The sequence below is a fragment of the Mus pahari genome, chromosome 4 (assembly GCF_900095145.1).
Source record: "Mus pahari chromosome 4, PAHARI_EIJ_v1.1, whole genome shotgun sequence".
NCBI classification, from domain to species: Eukaryota; Metazoa; Chordata; class Mammalia; order Rodentia; family Muridae; genus Mus; species Mus pahari.
The window spans coordinates 82,902,864-82,921,601 of NC_034593.1; the positions used below are offsets into that span (position 1 = coordinate 82,902,864).

The 18,738-nt window shown below is 42.2% G+C and overlaps 1 protein-coding gene across 1 annotated transcript; it reads right to left on the minus strand.

Annotated features, from left to right (window-relative positions):
* Positions 1–6,546: 6,546 nt before the first annotated feature.
* Positions 6,547–8,502, minus strand: Ivl (involucrin). The gene is made up of 2 exons (XM_021195263.1): positions 7,131–8,502; positions 6,547–6,995 (listed from the first exon to the last, which is right to left on the minus strand). Exons 1-2 carry the CDS (start codon positions 8,500–8,502, stop codon positions 6,547–6,549), a joined length of 1,821 nt encoding a protein of 606 aa, XP_021050922.1.
* Positions 8,503–18,738: the final 10,236 nt, after the last annotated feature.

Below are 18,738 nucleotides of genomic sequence, written 5' to 3' on the forward strand. Positions count from 1 at the left end.
AATATGAACTAGCCAGTACCCCCAGAGCTCCCAGGGACTAAACCACCAAAGTGCACACATAGTGGGGCTCATGGCTCAAGCTGCATATGCAGCAGAGGATGGTCTAACTGGACATCAATGAAAGGAGAGGCCCTTTGCCCTATGAAGGCTGTATCCCCCAGTGTGGGGGAATACCAGAGCCAGAAAGCTGGAGTGGGTGGGTTGGTGAGCAAGAGGAGGGGGAAGGGGTGGGGGAGGGTGTTTTTCAGAGGGGAAACCAGAAAAGGGGATAGCATTTGAAATATAAATAAAGAAAATATCCAATAAAAAAGAGAACCTGGAGCTGGGCGTGGTGGCACACACCTTTAGTCCCAGCACTCAAGAGGCAGAGACTGGTGGATTTCTGAATTCAGGGCCAGCCTAGTCTACAAAGTGAGTTCCAGGACAGCCAGGGCTATACAGAGAAACCCTGTCTCGAAAAACAAAAACAAAAACAAAGAGAGAGAACCTGAAAAAGAGGAAAGAAGAGAATCACAGCAAATTGGCAAAGTCAAGCTACTAAGTGTCTTTAATAAGACCTCGCCTATCAATGAACACCCTACTCACACATGAGTTAAGAGTGCCAATTTAAAGAATAGAGTGAGTGAATTTGTACAAAAAAATTTTAGCTTAAACCATAAGCCACACAACAGAAGCTCAATTCTATCTAAGCACACACTGACTGATATTCAAGGAATTTGAATAAGATATTTCAAACAAATGGAACCCCAATCATGTAGGAACATCTATGCTTAGGTTCAAAAAGACTTTTAATCAAAAATAGAAAAGAGTCAAGATTATTCGATAAGAATGGTCATTTCAGGAAGAAGAATGAGGAATTCCAAATACATACCTCATACCAAAGTAACTTACTACAAAATATGGTAATTCCTAGCCCCAATGAAAGAGATAAGCTGAAATGCAGCACTAATAAAAGATTTCAACAGCACACTGTCATCAGCATACACATCATCAGCGAAGAAAATCAGTGGTATGCAAAAGAATTCAGTTACACCATATATCAAATGGACATGACATCTAAGAAGATGTCAGAATATACACATTGGTTGTTCTCTCCTTGCAAGTATTTTACTGTAGGTGGCACTGTCATTCCAGTTTGGCTATGAGTTGTTGGCATTATGTAGGTGTTTCAGAACTAAGAACCAATGCCCAAGAAAATCACAGATTTATATTTAGTATGTTGTTCACCATGAAGGAGGAAATTAACTACAGAGAATTTTCTGTCCCTAGTATCTTCTACCTGGAGCCAGGGTAGACCTCAATGACTCCTCTGTGTCACTAGCCTGAGATCAGGCACTATGGGATTTAGACCATCTCTGGATCAAATTGGATGAACTAGCTAGAAGCTCCTGTGTCAAGCTCAACAGTGTGTGTGGAAATAGGAAAGTTGCAGGCCCTCTGAGCAGGAGAAGCATTCAGATTTTAAATTATGATCTTTGATCCATTTAGATTTGTTTTGTGCATGTGAAGATAAACAGAACTAAAGATCTTGGAGCATCTTTAAAAATGATGCTGATCAAATTAGGTAGCTACGTGTAGAAGGATAAAACTGGATCCCCACCTCTAACTGGATACAACACTCAACTCTAAATAGATAAAGGCATAAGGCTTTGACAGAAGGCCTAATACTCAATCTGATAAGGGAGAAAATAAAAAACTATTCTTCTATTTAAAGGCACAAGAAAGTACTCTAGTGGCAAAGGCATTAAAACCAACAATTGACTAGTGGGATCCCAGAAAACCAAAAGTCTTATGTACAACATTTAACACTATCATTTGAATGAAGAGGTAGTCTGCAAAATAGGAAAAATCTTTACCAGCTATACATCTGACAGAGCATTAGAATCTAAAGTGTACAAAGAACAAAAATCAAAACAAAATAAAACAAACAAACAAACAAAAACAAGAATAACAAAAATCAGGAAACCAACACAGTTAAACAAGGGGGCATGGATCTAAATAGCAAATTCTCAAAAGATGAAATATAGTGGTCAAGAAACATTTGTGTAACGTGCTCAACATTTTAGCCACTAGAGACAAGGAAAGTAAAACCACATCTAGGTTTTATTTGGGGTAACCCAGTTGGGATGGCCAAGATCAAAAAGCACACTGCAGCAGTGGGTTCGTCTAGTGCTAGGCTTTACTTTGTGGGGTCACTTTTAATTATTACTTCAGTTCATTGCTTGTTATGGGTGGGCCTAATTAGAAGTTTACCCATTTCCTCTCATTTGGGAGAATCTAAATTTTTGAAGTAGTAGCTGCTTATTCTGGTTTTCATTGGATTTTGATATAACATCTCCTTTTATTAAGTTGAGTAATTTTTTATGTTTCTTTTTCCTAGTTTGACTACAGACTTTGTAAATCTTACCTTTCCTCCTTCCAAGTTCTACTATAAACCCCTCCCTGATTTCCTTAAATTTAATGAGCTGTTCTTTCATAAATTGTTATTGTGTGCATATATGTATGTACAGGTATAATCTAAAGTGTAACCTATTTTGTCTGAATAATATTACTTGCATATGTGTTTTCAATCTTATCAATCTTTTCAAAGAACTAAATCTTGATTGATTTTTATATTTTCTTTTAGTTTCTGTTTCATTAATTTCTGCTTTGTATTTTATTTCTTGTACTGCATTTAGGTTTGACTTCCTGTTTGTCTAGATCTTAAGGCTCATTGTTAGATTAATTGTTTGAGATCTATGACTTCTCCCTAGAAATGCTTTGCCTGCATCCCAGAAATCTGTTACACTGTTCTGTCATTTACATTCATTATAGGAATTTTTCTGCAATCTTTACTTCCTCAGTGACCCACAACTCATTCAAAATTGTCTCAGTCTCCAAATATTAGTGCTGTTTCTGAGTCATCTTTGGCTATTGAGTCTAGTTTAAATTTGGTATGATATAAAAGACAAGGAATAATTTAACATTTTGTATTTTTTATTTTATTCTTCTTTCATATATTTAATTACATCCTGTAGTTTCTCCATTGCTCCAAGTCCCCCCAACCTTACCTCTCACCATATCTTCTCCTCCTCCATTTCCCTTCAAAATAAAGAACAGGAATATTTACCAAATATGGCCTAAGAAGATAGAAGAAGACTAGGCACAAGCCCTCATATCAAGGCTAGACAAGGAAGCACAGTAGGAGGAAAAGGTTCTCAAACATAAGCAAAAGACTGAGAGACACTGCCGCCCACCACATACTCATACTTTTGGGGTTCCCATGAGAACACCAAGCTATAAAAAACATATGCAGAGGACCTAGCTCAGAGTCATTTTTGTACTTTTAAAAGTGGTTTTGCATCTTTGTCAAAGATCAAGTGTCCATAAGTGTGTGGTTTTATTTCTGGGCCTTCAATTCTATTCCATTGATCAATATGTCTGTCTCTGTACCAATACCATGCAGTTTTTATTACTATTGTTTTGTAGTAAAGCTAGAGGTCAGGGAAGGTGACTCCTCCAGTCATTCCTTTATTGATAAGAATTGTTTTAGCTCTTCTGAGTATTTTGTCTTTCCAAACGAATTTGAGAATTGTTCTTTCCATGTCTGTGAAACATTGCGTTGGGATTTTGATGGGGATTGCATTGAATCTATAGATTGCCTTTAGTAAGATGACCATTTTTACTATGTTAATTCTGCCAATCCATGAGCATGGGAGATCTCTCTATTTTATGAGATCTTCTTTGATTTCTTTCTTGAGAGACTTGAAGTTACTGTTACACAGGTCTTTCACTTGTTTGGTTAAAGTTACCTCAAGATATTTTATATTATTTATAGCTATTGTGAAGGGAGTTGTTTCCCCAATTTCCTTCCCAGCCTGTTTATCATTTGTACAAAGGAAGGCTACTGATTTATTTGAGTTAATTTTATATCCAATCACTTTGCTGAAGTTTCTTATCAGCTGGATATGTTCTCTGGTACAATTTTTGGTGTTGCTTATGTATACTATCATATCATCTGTAAATAATGATACATTTATTTCATCTTTGCCAATTTGTATCCCCTTGATCTCTTTTTGTTGTCTTATTGTTCTAGCTAGCACTTCAAGTATTATATTGAATAGATACGGGGAGAGTGGGCATCCTTGTCTTGTCCCTGTTTTTAGTGGGATTTATGATAGCCAGAAGCTGGAAACAACCCAGATATCCTATGACTGAAGAGTGGATACAGAAAATGTGGTTTATTTACAAATGGAATACTACTCAGCTATTAAGAATGAGGACATCCTGACTTTTGCAGGCAAATGGATGGAACTAGAAAATATCATCTTGAGTGAGGTAACTCAGACCCAAAATGATATGCATGGTACATAGTCACTAATAAGTGGATGTTAGCCCCCCCCCCAAAAAAAAGAAAAGAAAAGAAAAGAAAGAAAAAAGAAAAAAGAAAAAAAAAAGGACAGAATACCCAAGATACAGTTCAAAGAACTCAAAAACGTTAACAAGCTGAAGTGCCCAAGTGAGGACACCTCGGTCCCACTTGGCCTCAGTCCCACTTGGGAGGGAGAAGCAAGTAATCACAAGTGGGAATGGAGGGAGGGACCTGGGAGGGACAGTGAAGGGGGTGAGGGAGTTGGGGGAAGAGGGGAACCTGATCTGGTATTAGGTGAGGGAAAAGGACTGAAGCCCTGAGGGCCAGCAGAAAGAATGGAAACAGGCAACCTCAGGAGGTAGGAGATTGGGGGGACACTCCAGAATGTACCAGAGACCTGGGAAGTGAGAGACTATCAGGACTCAAAAGGAGGGACCTTAGGGAGAAGGAACTTATAGAGCCCACATTCAGCAGAAAGATGGGGCATCAAATGAGGGAACGGGGGCATCCCACAGTCACAACTCTGACCCACAATTGTTCCTGTCTGAATGGATTACAGGGATGGAAATGGAGAGGAGCCTAAGAATAATAAGGTCCAGGGACAGGGCCAAAAGTGGGATCCAGCTCAAGGGGAGGACACTATTACTGAGGCTATGGAGCGCTCACACAAAGGGACCTAGCATGATCGCACTCCTGAAGACCCAACAAGCAGCTGAAAGAGTCAGATGCAGATATTTGTACCCAACCAATGGACATAAGCAGCTGGCCCCTGTTGTTGAATTGGGGAAGGCTGAAAGAAGCTAAGGAGAAGGGCAATTCTGTAGGAGGACCAGCAGTCTCAGTTAATCTGAACCCCCAAGATCTCTCCAACAATGGACCATCTAACAGGCAGCATACACCAGATGATATGAGGCCTCCAACACACATACAGTAGAGGACTGCCGGTTCTGTGTTCATTCAGAGATAATGCACCTAACCTTCAAGAGACTGGAGGCCCCAGGGAGTTTAGAGGTCAGGTAGGTGGGGGTGGGGACATCCAGGTGAAGACAGGGGATAGGGAGGAGGTACAGGATCTGGAACAGTCTGAGGGTGGATGGACAGCAGGGGGAATAAAATATGGAGTGTAAAAATATTATTTTTTTAAAAAGTGGTTTTACAGTATATACTACAATTAATTTTAGAGACTGAGTCACCAAGTACAGAGCATACACAGGGTAGACAGAAGCCTCTGGCACATAGGTAGCAGATATACAGCTCAGTATCCATGTGGGTCCCTCCACAACTGGAGCAGCGGCTGTCCCTAAAATTGTTGCCTGTCTGTGGAATCTGTTCCTCACGTGGGATGCCTTGTCTGGCCTCAGTGGTAAAGGATGAACCTAACCTTGCAGAGACTTGATGAGCCAGGGTGAGTAGATACACAGGGATAATCCCACTCCTCTCAGAGAAGGGGAGGGAAGAAACCCTGTGTGGGAGAGACCAAGAGGAAACACCGATCAGGATGTAAAATGAATAAATAAATTAATTACTGGAAAACTAAAAAAGAACTCCTAGAAAAAAAAAAGTCTAGAGATATTTATCAGAACGCATAAATGGAGCCTCCAAACATACTAGGCTTATTTCTAGTTCTTCTCTCATGAAGAGTTCTTCCCTCTGAGCTGAGAAACAGAGCTGTGCTTGGCTGTGGACTAAGACTGGAGTCTGACTAGTGCACGATGGTACTGAATGAAGGTCAATAAACCACCATTGGTAAAGCCTCTGGTCATGACTGGTATGCACCGAGCTTATTTTTGTGATTTTAAAAAAGAGGCTGTTGAATATGATGAGAAACAGAAAAGGCTAAAGTAAGTACAGGATCACAAGGATTTTAGGATTTATTAGACATTGCGCCTATTCACAGATTCTGCCACAACACTAGGAGTCGCATCAGAGTTGCTAACTACTGACAGGCCTCCCCTTTTCCCCCACCCCCCTGCCTCAGGAAGAGGCTGTGATATCTAAGGTTGGGACTGAGCTTCTTGGGATAGGAACTGGACCATATAACATCCTGTATCCAACCTGACATAGACAAGAGGATGGTCAGGGCCAGATAGATTCATGAATGAGCAGGCCAGCCAGGGACCTTAAGGAAGTGTGGATGGCTCTCTTCCCTTATGTGGGATGGTTGGAGAGTCTCTGTGGTTGCTTTAGTCTTGGTTTCACTGTACTTCATGGTTCTGCTGCTGCTTTTCTGTAGTGAGCAAGTCTCCTTTCACTGGTTGGACTGGCTTAGTCTCTTGGACTTGGTCAGTGCTTGGTACTAATTGCTCTATCTGCTTCTCCTGCTGTGTCAGGTTCTTCCATTCGTGATTCTTCCTTTCCAGTTGTTTACCCTTCTTTTCTAGTTCTTGATCCAGTGGCTGGTCCGAGAGTTCCTTCTCCTGTTCTCGATATGAGTAATCCAGCTGGTGTTCCCTTGAAGCTTTCTCTTGTGTAAGTGACTGACCCAGGCTTTTTGGTCCTTGATAACCATCATGCTCTATCTGTTGCTGCTGCTGCTTTCCCAGGTGCAGTTCTGGCTCACCAAGTTTCTGCTTCTCTTCCTGATCCTCTGTCATATCTGGCTCAGGTGACTCCTGCTGCTTTCCCAGGTGCAGTTCTGGCTCGTTTGGCTTCTGACGCTGCTTCTCTCCCAATTGCAGTTCTGGTTCCTGACACTCATGGTGCTGTTGCTTTCCCAGGTGCAGTTCTGGGTCATATGGTTCCCAGGGCTGCTGCTTTCTCAGGTACAGTTCTGGCTCATGAAGCTTCTGCTTCTCTTTCTGATCCTCTGCCATATATGGCTCATGTGACTCCTGCTGCTTTCCCAGTTGCAGTTCTGGCTCAGGTGACTTCTGTTGCTGCTGTTTTCCCAATTGCAGTTCTGGGTCAGGTGACTCCTGCTGCTGCTGCTTTCCCAGTTGCAGTTCTGGGTCAGGTGACTCCTGCTGCTTTCCCAGTTGCAGTTCTGGGTCAGGTGACTCCTGCTGCTGCTGCTGCTTTCCCAGTTGCAGTTCTGGCTCTGGTGGCTTCTGCTGCTGCTGCTTTCCCAGTTGCAGTTCTGGCTCAGGTGACTCCTGCTGCTTTCCCAGTTGCAGTTCTGGGTCAGGTGACTCCTGGTGCTGCTGTTTTCCCAGGTGCAGTTCTGACTCAGGTGACTCCTGGTGCTGCTGCTTTCCCAGTTGCAGTTCTGACTCAGGTGACTCCTGGTGCTTTCCCAGTTGCAGTTCTGGCTCAGGTGACTTCTGCTGCTGCTGTTTTCCCAGTTGCAGTTCTGGCTCAGGTGACTCCTGCTGCTGCTGCTTTCCCAGTTGCAGTTCTGGGTCAGGTGACTCCTGCTGCTTTCCCAGTTGCAATTCTGGGTCAGGTGACTCCTGCTGCTGCTGCTTTCCCAGTTGCAGTTCTGGCTCAGGTGACTCCTGCTGCTTTCCCAGTTGCAGTTCTGGCTCAGGTGGCTTCTGCTGCTGCTGCTTTCCCAGTTGCAGTTCTGGTTCATGCAGCTTCTGCTTCTGCCTCTGTCCCAGGTGCAGCTCCTGCTGCTTTTCTCCTGGAGTCAGTTCCTGCTCCTCTGGAGATTTCTGCTGCTGACCCAGATGCAGTTCTGGATCCTGCAACCTCTCCTGGTGCTGTCTCAGATGTAGCTCCTGTGATACTAGCATGTTTTGCTGCTGCTGCTGCCGCTGCTGCCCCGGGCACAGCCCCTGCTCCCGTGTCTCCTGCTGCTGCTGCTGGTGCTGACTGAGGTGCTGTTCTTGCACTTGTGGCTCTTGTTGCTGTTGTTGTCCCAGGCAAGGGAGCCCCTGGGGCTCCTGTGATAGCTGATGGTTCTCCAGATGCAGTTCCTGTTCCTGCAGCTCCTGCTGTGACTTTTTCATCTGTAGCTGCTGCTTTTGTGGTCCTGACTGCAGGTGGTGCTCACACTTTTGCTCAGGCAGATCCTTCACGGGGTTTGGCCCCTTCTCCTCATGTTTGGGAAAGCCCTTCTCTTGAATCTCAGTGAAGACCTGGCATTGTGTAGGATGTGGAGTTGGTTGCTTTGTTTGTTCCTGCTGGATATGATCTGGAGAACACACAGTCTTGAGAGATCCCTGAATCACAGCTGGAAGAGTCACTGGCAGTGTGTGTTGATGGGACATCTTGGAAGCTTCTGTAGACCAAACTGAAAAACAGAAAGGTCAGAGGGCAGACTGAAGACAAGGGAAATAAAGGAACTGCTGAACATAGAGAATATATATTATGTTCTAGGTTCTTGACATCGTTACTACTGTATAAGGCATTCTCCCACTTCCTTGGGCTGTGAACCCCAGAAGTAGAAAAGAGTTAGGGTGGAAATGGTGAGGGCGAAGAAATGCTATCCACTGAGCCCTCTTGTTCACTGGAGGAGTCATCTTACAAAGAAGTTCTGCAAGAATAGTCTGGCTGTTAATTAACCTGCTTTTGTCTGATCTTTCCCTAGGTTCTAGAAAGACAGTGTCTGTGATATGTCACAATATGAAGGAAACCTTAGAAAAATAAGGGTCTCACAGAGAACTGCAGAGCTCTGGAAAGCTTAAAGTCTGTGCTGAAGGAGAGCTGGGATTGCAGGAACCTCAGACTGGAGTCGCATAGCACATTGCAGGCCCAGTTCCCATCAACACACTGTGGATTTCTGGGCAGCTCACATAGTTCTTCTGGGTTTAAGTTTTTTTTTTCTCCAAAAAATTAGCAGGTTGCCCTATTCAGCCTGAGAGTTCCTTTCTTTTTTGCTTTTCTGAATGTGAGCTGTATTCCCAGGGCCAAAGTTGAAGAGTGAGAGGCAGCTGGAGAGTTCCTGAGAATTGGAGCTTGTTATACTCAGTACTTAATACAATTTCTCCACTCCTGGTTTTCATGGCTTTCTCTATACAGAAAGTTTCCCTCTGCACACCTACCTGCTTCCTTGAAGGATAAATAATCCAGCTGAATCTAGCCCCAGAGCAGTATCTACTCCAACTCTAAGTAGACACCTGTGGTCATGTTCTGGCCTGTTGGGAGCCTACAGCCCTAACTAAGAACCCAGCAGCTAACACTCACCCAACTCACAGAAGGGAGGAGGCAGAGGTTTCCAGCAGAGTCTTGAGTTGAACAACAGCTAGGGCCCTTTATATTGTTCCAGCCCACAGTCCTTCTCAGGTTGGGGGTGGTGGACTGGTTTCACCACTCCAGTTGGTCAACTTCCTTCCTTTCTGAGTCACCCAATAACTTAGACAGCAAACCCCCACACCCCCAGGGCTCCCTTTTCGAGCTGCTGTTGGAACATGTGAGAGTGTGAAGGCTCAACCCCTCCTAATTGAGATCATCTGACCTGGGCACAGGAGAAGAGAAGGGAGTAAGAAAGGTATCCTACTTTGTAACTTAACAAAACTTACCTTATGATCTCAATGGGTTTGGGTTTGGCCTGATTTATAAGTTAGTGTATTCATTTCCAAGGGCATAGGATGAGAAGCTTTGTGTTTTGGGGATAGCCAGGCCAAGATCTATGGTACAATAAGGATTCACTTCTGAAGGGACATATGGTAGGCATACTATTGTGCTATGAGCCCATCTGTACTCAGAATATAACATAACTTGATTCTATAAGGACATATGCTATGTCTTGGAAAAGATCAAGAAGATGGAAACATGAGTCTTACATTCTTCCAGCTGTATACCAGAGACTGCCCAGACCCCACATCATACCCATAGTGTATTTATAGAAGTTACTAAGGATACCATGCTTATAAAGGCTCGTGGTTCACTTCAGGCAAGGGAAACAGGAAAGAGTAGGAATAGGATACGATGAATGCATTGCATTTCATGATTATAACCAATACTTTCTATAATTATTTTCTGGAAATATACACTCTACAAGCTCAGAACCAAATTGTCCATTGTCACCTCAGAACATTGTTTTCCTTCATTCCTTCCTCCCTTCATTTCTTCTCTTCTCTTCTCTTCTCTTCTCTTCTCTTCTCTTCTCTTCTCTTCTCTTCTCTTCTCTTCTCTTCTCTTCTCTTCTCTCTCTCTCTCTCTCTCTCTCTCTCTCTCTCTCTCTCTCTCTCTCTTTCTTTCTTTCAGGGGGCATGGTTTCTATACATAGTCTCTTTGTGTAACCCTGGCTGTCCTGAAACTAGCTCTGTAAGCAGGATGGCCTTGAATTCAAAGATCCACCTACCTCTGCCTCCTGAATGCTGGTATTAAAGTCACCATTAGAAAATGCTTCCTACAAATAGATTAGAAAACATTATAGAGTGGGAATTTAAGCGTCCACCTACCTTCAAAATACTCATGGAGGCCTAGCACACATATGATAAAATTCAGATTCACTGCTGTACTCAAAAGGCCCTGGCTTATGTGACTTTTCTCTTTTGTCTTGGCCCATGTTACCTTTTCTTTGACATGTATGCTACAATCTCCCTGCAGGTCCATGGTCCCTAGGGCACATCCAAAGTGCTTTGCCTCAGGACTAAGCACCTGCTTTCCCTTCTACCAATAGACTCCTTTCCAGGGCTCTGACATGTATTCAAGCTTTGAGAGGAATGTTGAGATCTGATGAACATAGTCCTCTGATGCCCTAACTATTAGATTGTCTTCAGCTTTAATTAACTAATAAAATTTAGTAATTTTATCTACATTTATTTCATATTTATTATCTGTCTTCCACTGAAAAACGAGTTATATCTAGAGAGAAATATGCTGGCTGTTGTTTCCATGGTCTCAAGGCCCTGCCCAAGTCACTTCATACACTAAAACACTATCAGTACTAATTAAAGGAATAAATGACAGCAAATCTCATACCTACAGATAACAACTTTCTAGTATTTTAATGTCAACTCATCTTCATATGTGTGAAAATGTGTTTGCCAGGAAAATAAAGCTGAATTGTGGCTTATCTTGTCTTTAGTGCTCAGTGAACAGTTTATTTTACAGAGTTCATCCAGTAACACTTTTTTACAAGATCATACAAAAATAATATAGTAAAATAATATAAAGATACAAACCTCATTTCTAATTAGTCTTGAGAGGTTTTCCAGTGCCCCATAGTTGTCCTGCTGAGCATCTAATCTTTGTCTTAAGCATATTTGTTTACAATAATTCCCTATGTTCCTGGGGTGTTTTCTTTAAAGAGATAGAGGACTGACATAATCCCTCTGTCCTCTAAAACAAGTTTGCCAGGCCTTCTCTATTCCCAGAGTCATGAGGCATCCTGAACACTACTCTGAACTATACTACTTCCTTCCTTCCTTCCTTCCTTCCTTCCTTCCTTCCTTTCTTTCTTTCTTTCTTTCTTTCTTTCTTTCTTTCTTTCTTTCTTTCTTTTGCTTTTATTTTCTTTCTTTTTTTAATTAGATATTTTCTTCATTTACATTTCAAATGCTATCCCCAGAGCCCCCTATACCCTCCCCTAGTCCTGCTCCCCAACCCACCCACTCCCACTTCCTGGCCCTGGCACTACTTTCTATACCAAAGAAAGCATTCCCCACCCCACCAGAAGAAGTAACCAAGCATTCTCACATGAGTACTCATGCTCCACTTCTGACTTCACATGGGAATACCCTGACTCTGCCCAACCTGTGACCATGCCAGGGCAGCAGACTGTTCAAAAAGTCACACTGGTCTTATGGGTTCCCAGGGGTTCAGTATCTGCCCAATCTGCCTCCCACCTGCTGATTCAGAGTATGATAAGAATTCAGAAAAGATAGTGTGTGTACATGAGTGTGTGACCATTGGGCAAAGCTAAGGTGTGGGAATGCGGGCAGAGGAGAGAACCCAGAAACCCGTGTGTAGTTGAAGGAGGGGTTGAAGAAGCCCCAGACTTCTAATGCTCAAAGGTCACATATTCTGCCCTAGGATTATCCCACTTAGGGACTGGGAATGCATGTCAATTAGGCAAATTTTTCAGTGTGCTGTGTGACTGGCTTTATAAGTCTCAGATCCTTATGATGAATCCAAGAACCTATACAATGCAAATTATACAAATTATCCAGTGTAATGAAGGTAAGCTTTCCCATAACCCATGAAGAGGCCTTGATCTAGCTCTGCCTCAGTGTTTAGGAGGATAAGAGAAGGTGAAGGGATGAATATGACCAGAATGTGTGAAATTGGCAGAGAATGAATTATTTCTGAGAACTTGCCTTTGAAGAGTTTAGAGTGCTGCAGCTCCTTCAGAGAACGTCATCTCTGTTGTTAGAGTCCATCTCCTATACCAATAGAGACTGAGTATGAAAAAAGGAAGCTCCTGCTGTCCAAGTTCTATGGTAAGCTAGGGCTAGACTGGAAACCGGACACCCTGGCTGCTGCTCTGATGGTGACTCTTCCCTATCAAGCTGCTTAATAGGATTTGATCAGTGTGACAGGTTTCGCTACATGACTACAGAGACATCCTCTAAGTCCCATAAGTTCCTGTGAGAATTTGGTGAGGCAATATGCATACTTAGCATATGATTGGTGCTCTGGATAATGGCTGCTTTCTTTTCTGGTGTCATTACACATATTGATTAATATTCATGTAGTATGCTACTTGCCTAATGAAAGCATTTTAAGGAAACAAATTTTTAAAGGTTGATTTTCTTGTTCTTCTCTTGAAATTCATGAGGCTGTGGCCAGGCATAGTTTATCATGCCTTTTTCATAGTCCCAGAAATTGATAGGTAGAGGCAAGAGAATCAGTAGTTCAAGGCCAGGCTCAGGCTACATAATAAGTTTCAAGATAGGTTGGGTCACATGAGTCTCGAAAGAAAGAAAGAAAGAAAGAAAGAAAGAAAGAAAGAAAGAAAGAAAGAAAGAAAGAAAGGAAGGAAGGAAGGAAGGAAGAAGAGAGAAAAGAAAAGAAAAAAGAAAAGAAAGAAGGGAGAAGAAGGGAGGGAGGGATAGAGGGAGGAAGAGAGGGATAGAAGGAAGGAAGGAAGGAAGGAAGGAAGGAAGGAAGGAAGGAAGGAAGGAAGGAAGGAGAAGAAAAGAAGGAAGGAATGGAAGAAAGGAAGGAAGGAAAGAAGGAAGGAAGGAAGGAAGGAAGGAAGGAAGGAAGGAAGGAAGGAAGGAAGGAAGAAAGAAAGAAAGAAAGAAAAAGAAAAAGAAAAAGAAGAAAAAAGGAAAGCAAAATACTAGTCAGAGCAACAAAGTCATTTGCCTTTTAATTTTCTGATCTATCTTTTGCTTGCTATTGGTTCTCAAGTGACAACTAGGACATCATAGAATGCCATGTCATCTTTCTTTCTCTAACAAGGTTGTGTTTGATCCCAGTGGGATAATAAATTAAAATGGATTTGTGTTCCTAGAGCATGAGGAGACATGGAGGAGACTGGGGGCCCACGTGGGCAGAGGGGAAACAGTGACTTGGGACTAAGATTTGATATAGAAAACTAATCCAAACAGGGAAGGATGGATAGGGCTGTATCAACCAAAGAGAATGATGGAATGGATATGATGGATGGCATAAGAGTCACAGAGTGTAAGGTTTTAGGGCTACGCGTATGTGCATACATGATGTTAGGAGTGGGAGAGGAAACCAGGGTAGTAGAAAACAGATAGGGAGTGGCTACACCCCAGAGAGAAAGAATGGGTGAGGGGCACAGCAGTGGTAAGAGAAAGGCAGTCATAGAGGAAGTCCAATCATACAGCTTCTGCCAGAAGAATTGTTAAAGTGTCATACAAATAAACAGAAGTAAGCTAGGGCTTTAGCTTACCACTTCTTTCTTGCTAATTAGGGTGTGTGCAGGGGGCACCTGATCCTGCACCCACTGCCTCCTGACTGGTTAATTGCTTTCAAAATTACTTCTGAGAATGGCTATAGAAACCACTCAGACCCAGGTCAGATGCATGTGTGTATGTGCTAAGAAGAGGATCTGGAAATAATGCTTAGTTCTGGAGTAGCTTGTACCAACAGGAGCTGCCACCCTTGACCTAGTGAGCCTCTGGTAGAACATTTCCCAGTGTGGCCCTTTCCTGACCCCATTCATTTGTTCGCTGTGCTTGTAGGTAATTTGTCATGAAACCATATAAAACTCTTGGTCTCCAGATGAGTCTTGTCATGCCGGCCAGCAAATCAATCCTGCTAATCAACCTTCCTCCCCCGCTCATTTACGCACTCTTGAAACTGGGTCACTCAGCCAAGAGGTTACAGGTCCCTGAATCTCATGTATGCAAGGATATTGAGGGCCCTGGTCTGTCTTCCAGTCTGTCAGAGGTATACGATCCTTGGCCTCAAGAAGCCTATTTTAGAACAGACTTATCTCAGGGAATTTCGTGGCTAATAAATAGACAGGCTTACTAGCAGAGAGGGTTGCCGTTCAATGCCACCACACTGAGAGAGTACTCTGGACCATGTATGATTGGCATCAAACAGACCCAGAGCTGTGAAAGTGTCCCTGGGGGGGCATTTAAAGGAACTAAATCCTCTAAGCCTGTTTATCCAATCCACTCTCATTCAATATCTTTTAATCTCTTTCTTATTACAGAGGAGGAGCCCAGATTCCATGGCACCTGATCTTACTTGCTAGCAGTCTCACCACTAGCAAAGTGAGTCAAGTTTTTGATCTCTGTTCCCAGGTCACTGTTTCCACTCCTGAAGCAGAGATGTCATTAAGTGCGATGGAGTCTATTTGGAGAGGTACCGAGGGCTACCATAGAAAAAGACAGAACTACTGGTCACATTGCAGGCAAGATGGAAAGTGCTGACTCAGTTAAAGGGCTATTTTCCCACTATTCAGGTTTTGCTAGAAAATGCATGCAGAGTGAAGAAGGCAAGTGGAGGATAAAGGTCAGGGTGCTACAGGGTGCAGTGAATCAGGCTTCCTCCCTTAGACAAGTATTTGCTTGCTCTGCACCAACTTCACTCTCTCCTACCCCACCCTAGCATTTCTGCCAGGAATCTCAGGCCCAGTCACCCCTGAAACACACCTTACCACACTGAGAATACTAAGGGGATGACCCCTTGGATCACAAAAGATAACACAGTGTTTCAAGAGGGGAACTGGGAAGCGAGAAAACCCTGACTAAGCCTCTGCTTTTGTCTTTGTTTACTTCTGCACCTTTATTCTCCTATTCGCTCTCCTAGAAATACATTTTTCAACTTCTGCCTAGTGACTGCATTTTATTAACTGCTGTTGACTGACAGCATTCTTGTGCCAGTATTCTAGGCCATAGTGTTCCAGCATTAAACTAAACAGGGAAATATCTCTACTGTGTGAAGATTTCATTCCCATGTGGCATATCAGCAATAAGTAAAAGAAGCACAGGCACATATAGCACATGCTATTACATTGTATGTAGAAAAATGTGGCAAGAAAAGCTTATGAAGTCTAGGACACGGGGAAAGACTTTAAATGAAATAGTCACAGCAAGAACCTGAAATAAAAAGAAAGTCAGCCCCAGTTGAAATGGAGGAGGAGAATGAGATAGTGCAACAAAAAATGTTAGAGAAAAGTCTTCTGGAACCAGCTAGAAGGCTGATGTGACTAGGTGTGTGCAAATAAGATAAGGTTGGTAGAGTGAGTGGAGGTGAACTGTGAATGGAAAATCATGCAACAACTTTGGCTTTGAGGGGGACTGAAATGAGAAACAACATGGCAAAGACACCCTCTGACTAATTTTGAAAATATCCTTCGGAAAAGAATAGAATCGGTTGGAACTATCAGAGGCAAGCATATGATTTTATCAATATCTCAGAAGGATGGTATCAATAGAAATATGTAGTCAGATTGCAGGTGATTTTTAACAACAGAAGAAACAGATGAGACATAAGTGAGAAGCCAAGAATGATTCAAACATTTTAGTCCTACGTAATAGGATAGAGCCATAGTTAACAGAACCCAAGAGACCCCAGAAGGAATGGCTTCCTGAGAAATCTCAGCTGTGAGCTCTAAAACAGTTCAAGTATGAGATTTCCATTAGAAACTCAGGCAGCCACCACATGGCACTTAAGAGATATAAATCTAGAGTTCAGAAAGAGGTTTGTGAAATAGACTGAGACTTGAAGTCATTATCTCAGATGAAATAACCAAAGGAGTGAATGTTAACAAAAGAAGAAAGCCTGGAAGCCTATCCCCCCTGGTAAGTGATCATGGAGATGTGAAGGAAGTCAATGAAACAGGGAAACTCAAATAACAGGCCATGAGTTAGGAAACACAGCAGGAAGATGGATGAAGTATCCTATAAATCAAACCATTGTTTGAAGTGGCAAGGGGGGGCAGACAGTGAAAAAGAATGCTGTATATATACGTGGAGCCTAAGAAAGTTAAATCTGCAGTCGGTAAGAGAAATAAGATGTTGATCAACTAGCATAAAATTCCAGTTATGAGTAAGTGCTGAATATATCAGGCACAGGAAGGGTGGTGATGGAGGTGTTAATTTGAACTTGGCAATCATTTCACAATATACACGAAATATAAAATGATCACATTGCGTACCATTGAATATACATACTATTTAATATTTGAAAAGATAAGACTATGAATTCTTTTGTGTTAGGGAACATGGAACTGGGTGATCTTGATAAAGACAACCTATGATAACTAATCTTGATTGTAATCTCAAAAGAATCAAATGACCTAGGAAAAATCTTCTGCACATGTCTAGATTGAGTTAATTGGGGGGGGGGGAGACCTACCTTACATGTTTGTTGATGGTACCTTTTAACAGGCTGAATGAAAAGGAGAAAGTGAGCTGAGTCCTAGCTCTCATGTCCACTCTGCTTCCTTTCTACAAAGATAGTAGAGCAAGATGTTGCATGGTCCTGCATCTATGACATCTCCACCATGATGGACTGAAAACTATTTTTTTTTTTTTAGTTTTAAGTTAATTTTTTATTAGATATTTTCTTTATTTACATTTCAAATGCTATCCCGAAAGTTCCCTATACCCTCCCCGCGCCCTGCTCCCCTACCCACTCCTGCTTCCTGGCCCTGGTGTTCCCCTGTACTGGGACATATAAAGTTTGCAAGACCTAGGGGCCTCTCTTCTGATGGCCGACTAGACCATCTTCTGCTACATATGCAGCTAGAGACATGAGCTCTAGGGGTACTGGTTAGTTCATATTGTTGTTCCACCTATAGGGTTGCAGACCCCTTCAACTCCTTGGGTACTTTCTCTAGATCCTCCATTGGGGGCCCTGTGTTCCATCCTATAGATGACTGTGAGCATCCACTTCTGTATTTGCCAGGCACTAGCATAACCTCATACAAAACAGCTATATCAGGATCGTCCCTTTGCTGGCATATGCAATAGTGTTTGTGTTTGGTGGCTGATGATGGAATGGATCCCCGGTGGGGTAGTCTCTGGATGGTCCATCCTTTCATCTTAGCTCCAAACTTTGTCTCTGTAACTCCTTTCATGGGTATTTTGTTCCTTATTCTAAGGAAGACTGAAGTATCCACATGTTGGTCAAGAAGCCATCTTGCATCCTGAATTAATGATGAAGGCAACATTCACACCAGTATGGTAAATGGCTAGGCTACTAAGTGGGCATGTAGAATTTTAACTCTCTTCAACTCTGCAATGGGAGAAATTTGGAGGACTGAAAAAATTTTTAGTATATGATGTAATAATCTTCACGGATTTGTAGCATTTTGTTCATATTCACCCTACCACCTTTGTTTGCCTCACATCCCCTACTACTATTCCTTTACTTCAAATAGTCACCTACAGCTTCCATGCTCTGTGTATGCAAGAACTTGTGATGTTCATCTGAGTTTGGCTTATTCCACATAACATGATAATTTCCATCTCTCAATTTGTCTGCCATTCTTTTGCTCTTTGCAACATGGAGAAGCGTGGTTGTGTATATTTATATTTTATTTTTAGACTGTCCTTAAGATTTCACCCACTCTGCCTATGTTTTCAGAACCACCTTACCCAAATATTGTAAGCCACTTGGGAAATTATCCTGTCCCATTTTTTTTTAATTGAAGGTTTACACAGCTTATACAAACTAAATGCAAAGCATGTTGTTCATTGTGGGTGCATTATTACAAATAAACACAATTTCCTGAAGTCTAAGGAACTTAACTTGTGTACATTATAAATCTGATGTATTTTGGTTTGGGCTTCTGGACATGTAATGTTTAGAGGTATTGAGGAGATATGGTTTGAAGGAATAATTTTCTCGGCATTAAAGAATTTTATGAAAAATATTAAAAATTCAAAGTTAAAGGAACAAAAATAGATCTTTCTAAACAAGAAGCACAAAGGAGCCAATGCAGAGTGAAGGCTTTAGGAAAAGTGTATGTATTCCCCCCCACAAAAGCAGCAAAGATGTCTACGAATGCATTGTAGATGACTTTCTATTGTACCTGCTCACTCAGAGGCATGGAATGTGTCTGAGAACAAATTGCTTTAACACAGTGGCAGTTTAGAGTGAAGTAGGAACCTGGCATCAGG

Excerpts from the sequence above, each read along its gene's own strand:
- Ivl (XM_021195263.1), bottom strand. The coding sequence starts at position 8,502 with ATGTCCCATCAACACACACTGCCAGTGACTCTTCCAGCTGTGATTCAG. Across the intron at positions 6,996-7,130 it reads GAAAGAGAAGCAGAAGCTTC|ACGAGCCAGAACTGCACCTG; the intron begins ATGAGCCAGAAC and ends GTCAGAAGCCAA.